We start from the raw sequence: 13,310 nt of genomic DNA on the forward strand, positions 1-13,310 counted from the left end.
CAAGCGGCCAGTGGGGCCGTGGCCAGGCTCACCCAGGCACAGGAGGCCTGCAGGAGGCGTCAACGAGGTAGGTGATGGCTGGTGGTGGAGAAAATGTGATGGGGTAGGGAGAGGGAAAGGTAAGCTAGGGCTTCATGCCAAGAGAAGGAAACCCTGAAGTTAAAGACAGGATTGTGGGGTGTCAGGATGGGGGTGGGGGCGTGATTTAGTGGAGAGAGGACAGATCTGGGGTCATGCATATTTCTCCTTTGCTCAGTTTGAGAGGAGGATAAAGTGGCTTTCAGAAGTGGAGACAAAAGAAACTTGATGTGAAGCGAAAATGAGGATGGGAAAGGCTCAGATGCACATGCTTGAACCCCAGAGCTGAGCCACAGACCTGGCCATGAACTTCCACATGGAGAACTTGGCGTCCAGAGGCCTGATCTGAGTCCAGCTCCATTAGTCCATGGTGGCCAGCAGAGCTCAGAATGCACCCTGGAGCTAGGTGGTCAGTGTTCAAATCCCATCTCTGACCGTAATTGTGGGGGACTGTGGGCTCAGTCTCTTTCTACCTTGGTTTTTGTCATCTATAAGATGTGGAGAAACAGCCCTTCCTTCACAGGGTTTCACGAGGATGAAATGAGTTAATGCATGCAAAGGGCTTTTGAGCAGAGCCTGGCACAGAGTAGATGCTTAGGGTCCTGGGTGGCACTCAGTAGGTGACAGCCATGGTCCACCTTCTGGCTGTGTGGCCTTGGGCAAACCCATTCCAATTTCCTTGCCTTTAAAGCTGTCTCCTGCTGACCTTACAGGGCTGTGGGGAAACGCTCGCAGCGGTATCCCTGAAGGAATTCGGTAAACTAGAACATGCTAGACAAATGTTGGTTGTGGCTGTAACCAAGACTTGGGGACACAAATCCCAGATAATTATCCTGAGCTCCCTTCTCAAGTTTTAGCTTTGACTTCTCTGCTTTCTTCCTGGCTAGAGTAAAGAAAGTTCAAAGGAGAAAAAAGTAACACTCTGCCAAGATCTTGAGAGCAGATATGCTGAACATGTGGCTGCCACCCAAGTGCTACCCCGGGACATTGGGACAGTGTCCTGGAAGGGCCGAGCCTCACTTCCGGAAACCAGGAAGAGACAGCAGTTGTCGGAGGACGCATTCACCATCCATGGCCTCCACACAGACGGCCACCGGGCTCTGCACCACATGGTGGTGGAGCCAATGCTGTGGAATCCTTCAGGGACCCCCGAGAGGTCCGGTTTGGAGCTGGGCAAGGCCATCAAGAAAAAGCCCTGGGAGGCTCTTTGCAGCCAGGCTGCCACCCCTGAAGGTGCTCAGAAGGACCCACTGCCAGGCAGGAAGAGGCCGGAGGTCCACGAGGAGGCTGCTCCCAAGAAATGGCCCAAGTTAAGGAGCAAGAAATAGGGACAGGAGCTCACTGGATTAGGGTATTCTCTGCTAGATGTCTGAAGAATAAACACCACTTTGCACCTTCCATGCGATCTCAGAGCACTTTACAGATCAGTGACTACCCTCCCCGGGAAACAAGACAGATGGGTACGAGATTCACTTTAGACTCAGGGCCCCTCTCCACCTTCATGATTTGGTCATTTCCAGGCTGGATGCTTAAGCTTTTTTCCTACAAATCCCTTTTCCTTAGAGAGGGGCTGGAGGGCCTCAGTCTTCCAGATAGGAAAAGGCTTGGCAGATGAAGTCGATGGTTATACCCAGTTTACGGTCCCTATGTTCGAAAAGTGGACTGCTGGGATTGACCACCATTCCCCCCATAGGGCTGAGCAGAAAACCTATCACCACCTCAGGGACATAATCTCAAACGCTGTCTCTCGGATGCTTGCCCAGACACCACCTGGATCCTTAATGACCTGAACTCAGTGTTAACAGGAGAGGAAATTACACAGATGCTCCCATGAGCGAGCTGGTATTATGAGGCCCTGCTTCACGCAGACCTCTCCTTTGTGGAATCTGTAGACCTTTACCAAATAGAGCAATGACAATATATAACATGTACTTGATAAAATTGTATTTTTTTTTACAGTCATTTGTACAATTTGTTACAAAACCATAGAAGACTACAACTTGTTTTAAATCATTTTTGGTCGGCAAATATGTAAAATCTGTGTGCAATTATCATGTATTTACAGGGCCTCATGTTAGTCATTTTCAATGATTATTCCAACGTCACACTCTCAACATAAGACATGGCTTAAGATAAATATATTAGTAAATAAATATTCTGAGGACATATTTCCATAAATGAAATGTGCTGCTATACATATACAGAATATACATAAGTTGTTTTCTAGCCTTTAAAACATTTTTTTTTTTAAATGGTAATGTTGGAGAAGGAGCCCTTAGACCACTTTATTACAAAATCTTTACAGCAAAGTCTTTACAAAATATCTTTTAAGTGCTATGGGAGAAATTTAAAAAAAAACATTTTAAAATAGTGCCTTGTTAGACCAACACAATAGAGTTTATATAAAGAATAGAAAAAGGCAGTTCTGTTTAAAAAATAATACTCTTGATTAGTAATTATTTTTTAGACCTCATTTTAAAAGCATTAGTCCTGTATGAGCTTTGAGTAGGAACTAGCAGCACGTAAGGAAGGGTGTGAGTGGCGGACAGCAGAGTGGTGGACATGTCATAAAACGGCGTGGGTTAGGGTTAGGGTCAGGATTAGGGTTAGGGTTAGGGTCAGGATTAGGGTTAGGGTTAGGGAGAGGCAAAGAGACGGAGAGTTAAGGCCAGCATCCTGGGGCTGTGTCTACTACAAAGAGGTACCTGGTGGACCAGAACTCCCAAACCCCCATTTTTAACTGGTTCTAGCACTCTTCAGTCTACATGGCTGTCCTACACCCGAGGCTGGGCCACGGGACCACGCCCAACAGTCACATTCCTGCGTGTGTGTGTGTGTGTGTGTGTGTCTCTCTCAATGGAAGATGTGATGCTCCCAGTTTCCATAGCTATATAACTCCCACATGCCACTGAGAGGCCACCGAGAAAAGGTACTTGTCATCATTATTGGAGTCTTATGACTTCAAAGAAGACATTTCTTTTGATTTGAATGGTGAGGCGATATAGTTGGTCACCATACTCTGGTGACCCAACACAAATTTAAGACAACGGCTGAGGTTTAAAGTCTGAAAGTTTCACTTTTCTGTTTCTACCACCCTATAAACTATGAAAATTAAATGTGGTTTTTTTGGCCATCTGTAGTTACTGCTCTTTCAAATGAAAATTGGGCTCATTTATTTTAATAAGCCCAGTTGAAGCCACATGCTCTCCTCATCTATTTATTGCTTAAGGCTGCTGAGGAGTGGTTTTCCAGCCAGGGCTAAAGAAAGCCACTTTGGGGGTATGATTTCAGACAAGGAAGATAATATGCACTCAAAGGCATTAAAAACAAACAAACAAACACAGAGCCACAAACAAACAAACAAAAACTCAACAATGAGAAGCTGCTTTTTGTAGTTCACGTTAGAAGCCATACCCCCCACCCCTTCCCTAAAACCACAAGATGCAAGCTGCTGTCCTCAGCAGCTGCTACTCCTGGCCCAAGGAATAAAGGCGGCCCAGATCACGTGTCACAGGCTCAGGCATTTCGCACACCCTCGCCAACAGGTGTGCTGGGCACAGGCGGGGCTGGGGGTGGGGGCAGCCCCCAAGGGACTGCACCTCAGAGGCTGGACGACAAATCTCACCACAGTGAGCTCCTTAATGGCAAATGGCTCAATCGTTTGATGCTGGAATTTCTTTCTGACAAATCCTGGCTGGAAGTAAGTAAATTTCCTCATCACAGGCTGGGGCTTTTAAGAAAAAGGGATTCAGTAAGATTCTCATTCAAAACGTTGTAATGTGGACCCTGGGCTGACCTTCCCTGGGCCTGACTGGAGAAGAGCCGTCACAGTCCCCTGGCAGCCCAGGGCGGGTCTCTGCTTCCCCACCTACAGGGTGCCAGGACTCAAGGTTCCTATTCAGCAAATGAGCATTTCAGATGACAACAAACACCTGCTGAATAAATGAATAAACAGAAGTGACCAGAAGAGTTAGCGAACTCAAGGGCTAATGTGATTAGTTTCTTCTAAAAATATTTTTTAATAACAAGAAATACACTGAACAAAAAGGATAACGATCCCTGATCTGAAATAGCTTTAGATTCTCCCTTTTAAAACGGAAACATCTTTTTAAAAATGGTTTGGGTTTTTAAACTCTTCTTCCCTCTTAAAACAACAACAACAGCAACAACAAACAACAAAAGGTTGGAACAGTATACAAAAACCTACCCTTTGGGTCTAAACTATCTGATAGTCTCTTTCACTCTGTCTCATGGAGAATCAATACAGAATAGTGCACTAGGTAGAAAGGATAGTAGACATTTGCAGGCGAGATGAGCAATTTCAGCCACGAGGCAGAGGGCTGAACAACCCTGAAGCAATGGGATGGGAAACGTTGTCATTCAAAGGGAGCTCAGACCCTATCGGTCCCGGCGACGCGCACCCAGGAAGACAGCCCAACGCGGGAAGCAGCCGGGGGGGTGTGGCCGGGCGCACACGGACGCATGCGCACAGGCCCGCTCGGGGGCGCCCTCCATTCCCACTCTCCCCCAGCTGGGGCAGACACCAAGGCTGCAAAAAGCACGTACATTCCTCCTGGGTGTCTCTCCCCCCACACCCCGTCGAGCCGTCTCTGCAGCCAGTGGCAGGAAGCCTAAAATCAGGACTGTAAACTCTGTCCTTCTAGTTAGGACGATGACCAGAGGGGACAGACTGAGGACACTACGCAGAATCGTCCCTGTCACCCTGGGGCTTACGTAGCAATGGCTTGTCCCGGCTCCGCAGTGCTGCAGACCTTCCACCCGACCCCAAGCTGTTTCCATCAGCTGCCTGAAGGTGCGGGCTGGAGAGGCATGGCTTCCGAGAAGGCCTGACATTTTGTACGTTGGGATTTGCCACGAGAAAGTAAGAGGCAGCATTGCATTGTTCTCAGAGTTTGTACCCATATCAACTAGCTTTACTTCAAGTTTCTGGTTCATTTTCTAAGGCAGGTGTAGCCCTGAGCTTTTCAAAGGCCTGAGCTCCCTCCAGGGAGACAACAGTATCTACACATGATGTGGTTCAATTAATGCAGCAGTGATTTTTTTTTTCAGCAAAAGTTGGCGGTTAGGGTTCTTTAAAATATATATTTAAATAACTTTTTACATTTACATATAATATCTTAAAAAACAAAGCAGAGAAGTCAATCCCACACACCTCGAACCCCAAGCACACACACTTTACAAAACAGAAGAGTAACATGTTATCAAGAGGCAAAAGACTAAGAGAATTTTGTCTGTTGGTTTGTTAATTGGGAGGAGGGGTTGCCACACGTGGCTCACATTTTGGGTTGAGGAGGGCTCTCTTTTTTACCACTTTTGTGTTTGTCAAAGCTAAAAAAATCTTTTTTTTTTTTCTTTTTTTTTCTGTAGGAAGTCAGAGTTTGGAGTCTCCGTACAGTTCCCATTTCCACGGAAGAGTTCCTTCTGAGCTCAGGCTCCAGGGCTGCCACTGTCGGCCGGGCGAGATCTCGGTCCTGGGAGACAGAGAACAATCGTCAGGGAAGGGGGCTGGCCCCGCAGGCTTTGGGCACCACATGCAGGGATGAGGCAAGGGACCTGGGGGCCCATCCCAGCGTGTGGTGGGCTCTCAGAAGTGACAGCTCTGGATACTGGATGGACTGTGTATATGCTAAAGGGCTGAAGTGGAGCCCCCTTTCTGAGGGCACGGGGGCCTTCTAGGGACCCGGCCTCCCTCATCGGGGTGTGGAGAGCCTTCTGGAAACCCTTAGGCAGCATGAAAACACAATGTACAAAAGATGTGCCTCGGGCCCTGTTGCAGGCACTGGGAAGACCCCCATCGTGGAGCTCTCACACCTCACAACAAAGTAATTTCAGATCGTGAAAACCTGGGAAGTAAACAGAGGGTGTGAGAGTGAGCTCGGAGGGGGCTGGAGGGCGGCTCTTAAGCCAAGATCTGCAGGAGAGAAGCGGTAGAGAGGCCTGGAGGCTGGAATGAGCCTGGCACGTTGGAGGAACAGGACGGGGGCAAGGCGGCTGACGTCGTGAACAAGGAGGGACACGGGAGGAGGTTGGGGGCGGTGGCAGGGCCTGATCATACAGACCTGGGTGAGGGGTGTACATTTCTAAAATTTGGAAGGTAATGGCAAGTCAGTGAAGAGTTTTCTGGTGTAAAGACACAGACTTATGTTTTAAAAAAGACGACTCTGGTGCCCACGTGGAACAGAAGGCAAGACCAGCCACAGGAGACCAGTCAGAAGGCTACTGCCCTCGCCCTGGAGAGAGGAAACGGGCCCAGCTGCGGACAGCAGGCGGGGAGCAGAGCAGATCCATGTGGGGTTTACTTTGGAGATGGAATTGTCCCAGTGCTACTCAAAGGTGCTAGACTGCACACTGTTCACTACTGAAGACAAAAGGTTTGGCAACTTTATCACAATTTGATGATGTCTGCTGAATCTAATAATAAAAAATCTGGACTTGGGTTTTGCATGTCTTTTGCTAAGTTTCATTTTTCTGGGGATTCAATTTTCTGGACCAGGGGAAAACCAGCACATGTGGTTCTCACAGACAGGCTGAGAAGCCCAGGACCCTGGAGCGTGAGGGGCAGGGCAGGCTCAGGGCTGGGGCCTGGGCTTTTGGTCTGAGCATCTGGGTAGGGAGCCTTGGAGAAGGGGGTGCAGAGGGAGGAACTCGAGACGCTGCTGTGGCAGGATCAAGTGGGATGCTTCTGCAGCATCTGGGGGAGAGCTCATGGAAGCAGAGGGCCCAGCAGGTCTGGAGCCCAGAGGAAGGGCTGGACTGGGGAGTAACACTTGGAGATCATCAGGTATGGATGGTGTTTAAAGCCAAGGGCACCAAGAAAGTCACTCAGAAAGTGACTGTGTGGAGAGAAGACCCAGATCCTGGCCTACTGTCACCGCCCGCTCTCACCTGCAGCCTCAGCGGCTGTGGCGCTGGAGTCCTGAGTGTCCTGGGGGGCGCTGGGGGAGCTGGCCCCAGGGGCCCCCACATCCTCTGGAGGGCAGGGAGGTGACAGCGGTGCCCTGGCCAGGCAGCACGGAACCCGCTCTTCTTGCTGGGCTGCTCCCAGGCCCCTGTGGGGCCACAGGGCATCCGGACCTGGCAGCGTCCCACCCCAGGGGCCGAGGCCCCGGGTCCCTTGGCATTCGGAGGGCAAGCCCAAGTCACAGTCCACATCCTCCGGAATGATGGGGATGCGCTGGCTCAGGTCCCGGGCCCCGGGGTGGCAGCTGGGCGGGAGCTCCTGGGCCAGCGTGTACTGCACGCGAACCGAGCAGTCCTCAGTGTAGCAGCCGCCGCCCCTGCCCCCGCCCCCGCCATGGGCCACCTGCTTCTCTTCATAGAAGCAGCAGGGCAGGCCCTCGTACTTCACCCCATCTGTCCTGGGCAAATGGTCCGGGTGAAGGCCATAGCGGCCCTGGGAGCTCCCCGGCTGTGACTCCCCACCCTGGGGACTGCAGCCCTCACAGGGCGGGGGGCCCAGGAACAAGAGGCCGCCCCCAGCCGCTGCCGCTCCGGGGTCTGGGGCGGGGGTCTGGGGCTCACAGCAGCAGGCACACATCGGCCCCTCCCGGGCCCCCTTCCAGGTCCTCCTGAGGTCCGGGGCGGCCCCGGGAGAGGCCTCGAGCCCCCCTTCTGAGGTAGAGCTGTTGGGCCCCCGGGGCTCCAGGGAGGAGCTACTGCTGTAGTTCATCTCCAGGCTGCAGGTGGACAGCTGGTCCCCCGAGGGAGAGGCGGGCCCGGGCCAGGGCTCTCCCCGCCCCGCACCTGGGCCTCGGGCCGCAGCCCGGAGCTCCTCGGGGGGCGGGGAGCCCTCGAGGCGCACCACGGGCCCCCGGCCTGAGCCCCCCACGTCTCCGGCGCGACAGGGGCTGCGGCTGCGGTAGACGAAGGGGTCGTAGTCGCTGCTGAGAGAGCTGCGGAAGGTGGAACAGCTCCCGTACACGCCCTGGTTGCTGACCTCCGTGCAGTCCACCACCGAGTCGCTGGAGGAGCAGCGGCACTGGCCCGAGCTGCCGCTGCTGCTGCTGCTGTCGCTGCCCGGGCCGTCGGCCAGGTAGCCGCTGCACACCGAGCGGTGGCCGTGGTAGCAGCTGAAGCTGGACGCGCTGCCGCTCTCCAGGTGCGACGCCGGGGCCGCGTGCACCGCGGGGGCGAAGAGCAGGCCGCTGCCGCCGCCGCCCCCGCCGCCCGGGGGGAAGGCCCGAGCCGGGCCCCCGGGGGCGAGGCCGGGAGGGGGCTGCCCCTCCTGCTCGGGGTAGCTGAGGCCCCGGAAGTAGTAGTGCTGGTACATGGTCTCATACTGGGAGAAGCAAGCTGCCTTGGAGAAGCTGCGGCCGCCGAACTTGGGCCTGCGGAAGGGGGGGGCCGGCGAGTAGGGCCGGTGCTCCAGGCCGCAGCGGTGAGGGGCCAGGCTGTGGTCCAGGTGGAGGGGCGGGTAGCCGCGGATGTAGGTGGGGGTCTGCGGCGGGAAGAGGCCCTGCTCCCCGCGCCGGTCCACGGTCAGCAGCGTGACAGGGTTCCCGTGGGCGTCCATGCTCGTCCTCGTGGGGTAGGCGGGGATGGCGCTGGCCCTGTGTACGCGGCCGGGGTAGTGCACCGGCAAGATCACCCTCTGCTGCCGGCCGCGCGCCAGGCTGCCGGTCTCCAAGCACACGGCGCTCGGGTTTCCCTTTTGTTCTGGGGAGAGGCGGAGGAAACGCGGTCAGGGGGGCGAGCACGCTGGGGCCAAGGGCTCGAGGGGCGGATGCGGGCACAGACTGAGGCGGCCGGCGCCAAGGTGCCCAGTCTCACGACCATGGCCCATTCTAAGCTGCCACCAAACCCGGCCACGCGGGTAGAGGCCTCGTGCTTCTCCACTGGAAAGGTGGTCACTCCTGTCAGGGTCCATCTCCCACCTCCCAGCTGCTCTGCACGGCATAAGGCTCGAGAGAGCAACAGGGACACGGAGAGGAAAGGCATTTTCCCTCTTGGGAGAGCAGCTACCTGGAGGGCACCCTGGCTTCCGGGCCCTCATCCACCACCACAGGGAGGCAGCAGCAGCATCACAACCCCGAGGTACCAGGCATAGCAAGCGTCACCGCTGTCATCCCGCTGAAGAGATTGTGGGCCCAGGGCCTGGAGAGGCCGGGTGCCTGGCCCAAGGTCAGGAAGCCAGTTCATGTCAAAGCCAGAACCCAAACTCAGGGTGATTCTTCAGAGGCCTCCAAACCCCAAGCCCCCACGCCTCCAAGTCCAGGCGGCAATGCTGCGGTGGTTTGCTCGCTCCCCAGCACGTGTCCTGCTCCTGCTGGGTACTCGGTAAAGACAGTGACACTCCAGCAACAACAGAGGCAGCGGAGAATTACCTATGATGTTGTGTCGACAGTGGGGGCAGGTGTGGTGCTGCAGCAGCCACGGGTCCACGCACTTCCTGTGAAAGCGGTGAGTACAGGGGATGACCCGCAGCTCCTGGGAGGGAGAGAGGACACACAGCCTGAAGGGAGGGCACAGGCAGAGGGCGGTGCTGTCTTCAGCCCTGCACGTGCTTCTTCCCGTGGAGCCTGGAGTGGACCACGGAGCCCAGTTCACTGTGGCAGTGCCCAGAGGCTCCCCCTCCCCATCTCTAGCTACAAGTGGGCTCCGTTCCCTGGAGTCAGGGCCCACACACGGATTCTAGGGAGAAAGACACGGACCATCAGCCAGCTCCAACCACGGTGCTTGGTGTTGAGGGAGGAAGCAAGCTCCTTTCTTGTGAGGAGGGCACTCACACCCACACCACACACACGGGACCGCCAGAGCTGTATGCTAGTGCAAATGGTGAGCCTGGGGGTATGGAAGGATGGCTACATACACCCCAAAACCTTCTGCACTTCTGGGATGGTGGCTGGCTCCAGATACCCAAAATGCGGCGGGTAGAAAGGAAGATGCCCGGGACTCATGATTGACAGGTGGGGCAGCAAGGGGGCAAAGTTCTCCCGTCCTCCCCTTCACTGGACCCTCAGCACTCACCTGGGGGCACACAGTTAATAACAAAGCACCCGACGTGGAGAGGAGGTAATGGGGTTCTGAGGCAGGCAGAACCACCTCTAAAGTTCCTGAGCCCAAAGCACCCTCCAAACTTGCTAATTTTACTTTGATTTTCCATTCTCTGACCAGCTCAATGCAGTAACATTCAAACTAACACCTAAGGCTGTGCCTGACCGTGGCAAGAGTCCTACCTGGATTTTCTCGTGTAACCTTTGTGATCACCTGGAGTACAGGTCAGTCTCGGGCCCATGTCACAAGCATAGGCACAGAGAATAAAGTCACTTGCCCAAGATCACAAAGCTAGAACCCTCCTGGGCCCAGATGAGAACTCAGGCAGTCTGCAGGTAGAGACTATGTGAGACTATTCATCTGAAGGCCTCTGCAAAACCTCTTTTTTCATCCAACAGTCTACACAGCGGCGGGACACGTTCATCAAAGGGGCATCAAATGCCTGCAACTAATTCTGAAGTGGTTTGCTCCCCACTCCCCAAAATGTGTGTGTATATGCACGCCTCTATCCAGAAGGAGATGAAGCAAATGTGGCAAAATGTTAACAATGGGTGATTCTAGGTGAATGATGCAGCATTCATTGTCTGATTCTTGCAACTTTTCTGAAAGTTTGAAATTTTCAGAAAAAAGCTAGAACGAAAAAGGGGACATCACATCCCTTCTCTCTTTAAAAACGTAAACGTTCCATACAGCTTTGTAAGAGAGGTTTGTATCAAGTCAAGTGCCAGAGTTTTCAGAAGAGCAATTCTGAAATTAAGTGTAAATGTTCTTAAAACTAGACGTTTTCTGGCCCATTATGTATTTCCGATCAACTTCCGAAATCACCTATGTTCAGCTCGGTCCCCTGGAGAGAGTGTCTGTGTGTGTGGCCACCCCCTTCCGGGGGGGAGGGAGGGAATAGCAGTTTGAAGGTCTCAGGACGTCCCCTGGAGACCTAGGCGGCTCGGCCCTTCCCCTGTGGGAAAAGCCCTTCCCCTTCCATTTGCGGGCCCGTCTACCTCATCCCCACCAGGACTGGCCCCGCCTCTGCCGTTACCTCTCCATCGATGTACTTCTCCAGGCAGATGGCACAGTCGGACGTGGAGCTGCTGCTGAGCGTGTCCAGGGCCCCGCAGCTCCCCTCCCGGCGCCCCTTGCTCTTGGAGTTGAACTTCCTGGTTTCCATCTTCTCCAGGGCCTGCACGGCCAGTCTGTTCATGGAATTCTGCACAGCAGAACGTGGTCCATGTTAGGGTCTGGGACACGTTAACAGCAGTAGTCACCCCTGGGGCCATGGTCGGCCAAACACTAGTCTCCATCAGGCCAGGACGGACTTCTGAGAAATCACTAAAGATTCAGAGGCCACAGCACAAGAGCACAGATCTTCTAGACTCCCAAGTGTCCACCACATCAGCCTAAGCAGCAGTACCAGCAGAGGTCTACTCTAATTATTTGGCCAACTCTGCTCTGTGCTAAGGGTTCCTCCCTTCATTGGAGAATGGTCTGAGGGCAAATGAGACCATGCATGCGGGCGCCCAGCACTTGGCAAACCAGGCCCACTCGACAAACGTCAGCTGCTGTTCCGTTGGTGATGGCCACCCATCCTCGAGAGAACTCAGCGCCCAGGTCCACCGTCTCTCGCTGTGGACATCACACTGCTACACCTCTGAGGATCTAGATTCCCGAGTATCCTCCCATTGCCCTCTACCCCCAAATCCTTCCTTCCTACAAGCACACAGTGGTGTGCCGGCTGGGGCACTAGGGCGGCTACTCTGTTTATTGAGAATCGCCTGGAGAGCTTGGTAGATGCAGAGTCGGATGAAGCAGGTCTGAGGTGGGGCCTGAGATTCTGCATTTCTGCCAAAAGCTCCCAGGTGATGCTGATGCTGCTGGTCCCAAGATCATATTTGAGGAGCAGGGCTCTAGGGCTCCAGGTTGACATTTAAACATTTCTTTGGAAAAACCCCTGGCTGGAAACGGCCCCAGGGCTCGGGCTTTGTAGGACTGGCCCTTTCGGAATAGAGATGACACAGTGCTATAAGCTTTGCTCTGGTTTTTCTCCATCTTTGTTGGTTCTAGGCCACTGGGAACAGGCTGCAGGGCTCAGGACCAGGTTTGCACCGGCAAAGGGGCAGCAGGGATGAACACTCACAGGCTTCTCTGAGTTACCTGACTGCGTCGCTGCTTCAGCTTGATTTTGACAAGGAGGATGAGGCAGACCAAGGAGACCACGACGAAGAAGGCCAGGAAGATCCCCATATCAAAGTATTCCGTGGGTTGCTGGAACAGAACACAGACACAGTGAGTCACAGCTCTCTTCAGCCTGGGGATTGGCACATGGGCTGGGTCAGCCCTGGTCGGGAGAAGGATGGGGCCACCGGGCTGCATTTCCCTTCCTTTGCAGGGCACATGTGGGGTTCTGCTAACACACACACAGTGTGCTATCCAGGCCCAGGTAGTGCCCCGCAGTGTGGCCCGGGGAGGCCGCAGCGGTCTCAGCCAGGCCTCCTAACAGCCAAGAGAACTCTGTTCACAGAGCCTCGCTCCCTGCAGAATAGCGCAAAGTTCACCGTAACCGGTAGGAGCGGCCCTTCCAAATAAACACAAATATCACATTTATGGGACAAAGGAGTGAGTGTCATGTTTTGAGGGAACAGTGATTACTAACCATATAATTAATGGTTTACAACAACTCAGAAAATTGTATGCTGCTTCCACAAATATCAGCTTCCACTACAATGAGTCATATTTACCAAAGCGCTCTTTTTTCCTTTAAAAAGCAGCCAGCAAGTCAGTTCTTTTGCAAACTCCCTCTAGTTTTAGTTCTTACCTTTTCCTCATGGCACACTGCCTCCTAAAACCTTAAAGTTACCTCATCTGGGACGTGTTTAGCCAACAGGAATGGAGTTTTGCTAATTCAACACTATGGGTATCCGGATATTTTGTGCAAAAGACCCATCCTCTATGTGAATATTACAACATTCGTGAGGAGGAAATAAACCATCTGTGGGGCACCTGTCCCAGGTTCCTAGAATCTTCAGCCTGAGGTTGGGCAAAAGATGCCAGCAGTGTCCCTTTAATACACCTAAGAGAAGCCTAAAAAATGAAGCTATTCATTAACCACCTGGAAGTCGTGAGCCCCAATGCCTGTTGAAAGCTTACTTTTCCAGAATCAAATACAAGTTAGGGGGTTTCAGTAATGCATTTGCCCCATAGGAAGAAGGAAGCACAGGCCTTAT

At 53.5% G+C, this 13,310-nt stretch overlaps 1 protein-coding gene across 2 annotated transcripts in view; it reads right to left on the minus strand.

Moving 5' to 3' along the window:
- Nucleotides 1-5,161: 5,161 nt before the first annotated feature.
- ZNRF3 (zinc and ring finger 3) overlaps nt 5,162-13,310 on the minus strand; it is a 144,243-nt gene continuing 136,094 nt past the window's right edge. For both annotated transcript variants that reach the window (XM_059894277.1, XM_059894278.1), the window contains exons 5-9: nt 12,241-12,351; nt 11,129-11,296; nt 9,423-9,525; nt 6,985-8,754; nt 5,162-5,570 (exon numbers count right to left, since the gene is read on the minus strand). In XM_059894277.1, the coding sequence (XP_059750260.1) occupies nt 5,527-5,570; nt 6,985-8,754; nt 9,423-9,525; nt 11,129-11,296; nt 12,241-12,351 (2,196 nt within the window). In that variant the 3' untranslated portion in view covers nt 5,162-5,526. The remainder of the gene's footprint in view (nt 5,571-6,984; nt 8,755-9,422; nt 9,526-11,128; nt 11,297-12,240; nt 12,352-13,310) is intronic.

This window comes from Balaenoptera ricei, chromosome 14, assembly GCF_028023285.1.
Source record: "Balaenoptera ricei isolate mBalRic1 chromosome 14, mBalRic1.hap2, whole genome shotgun sequence".
NCBI classification, from domain to species: Eukaryota; Metazoa; Chordata; class Mammalia; order Artiodactyla; family Balaenopteridae; genus Balaenoptera; species Balaenoptera ricei.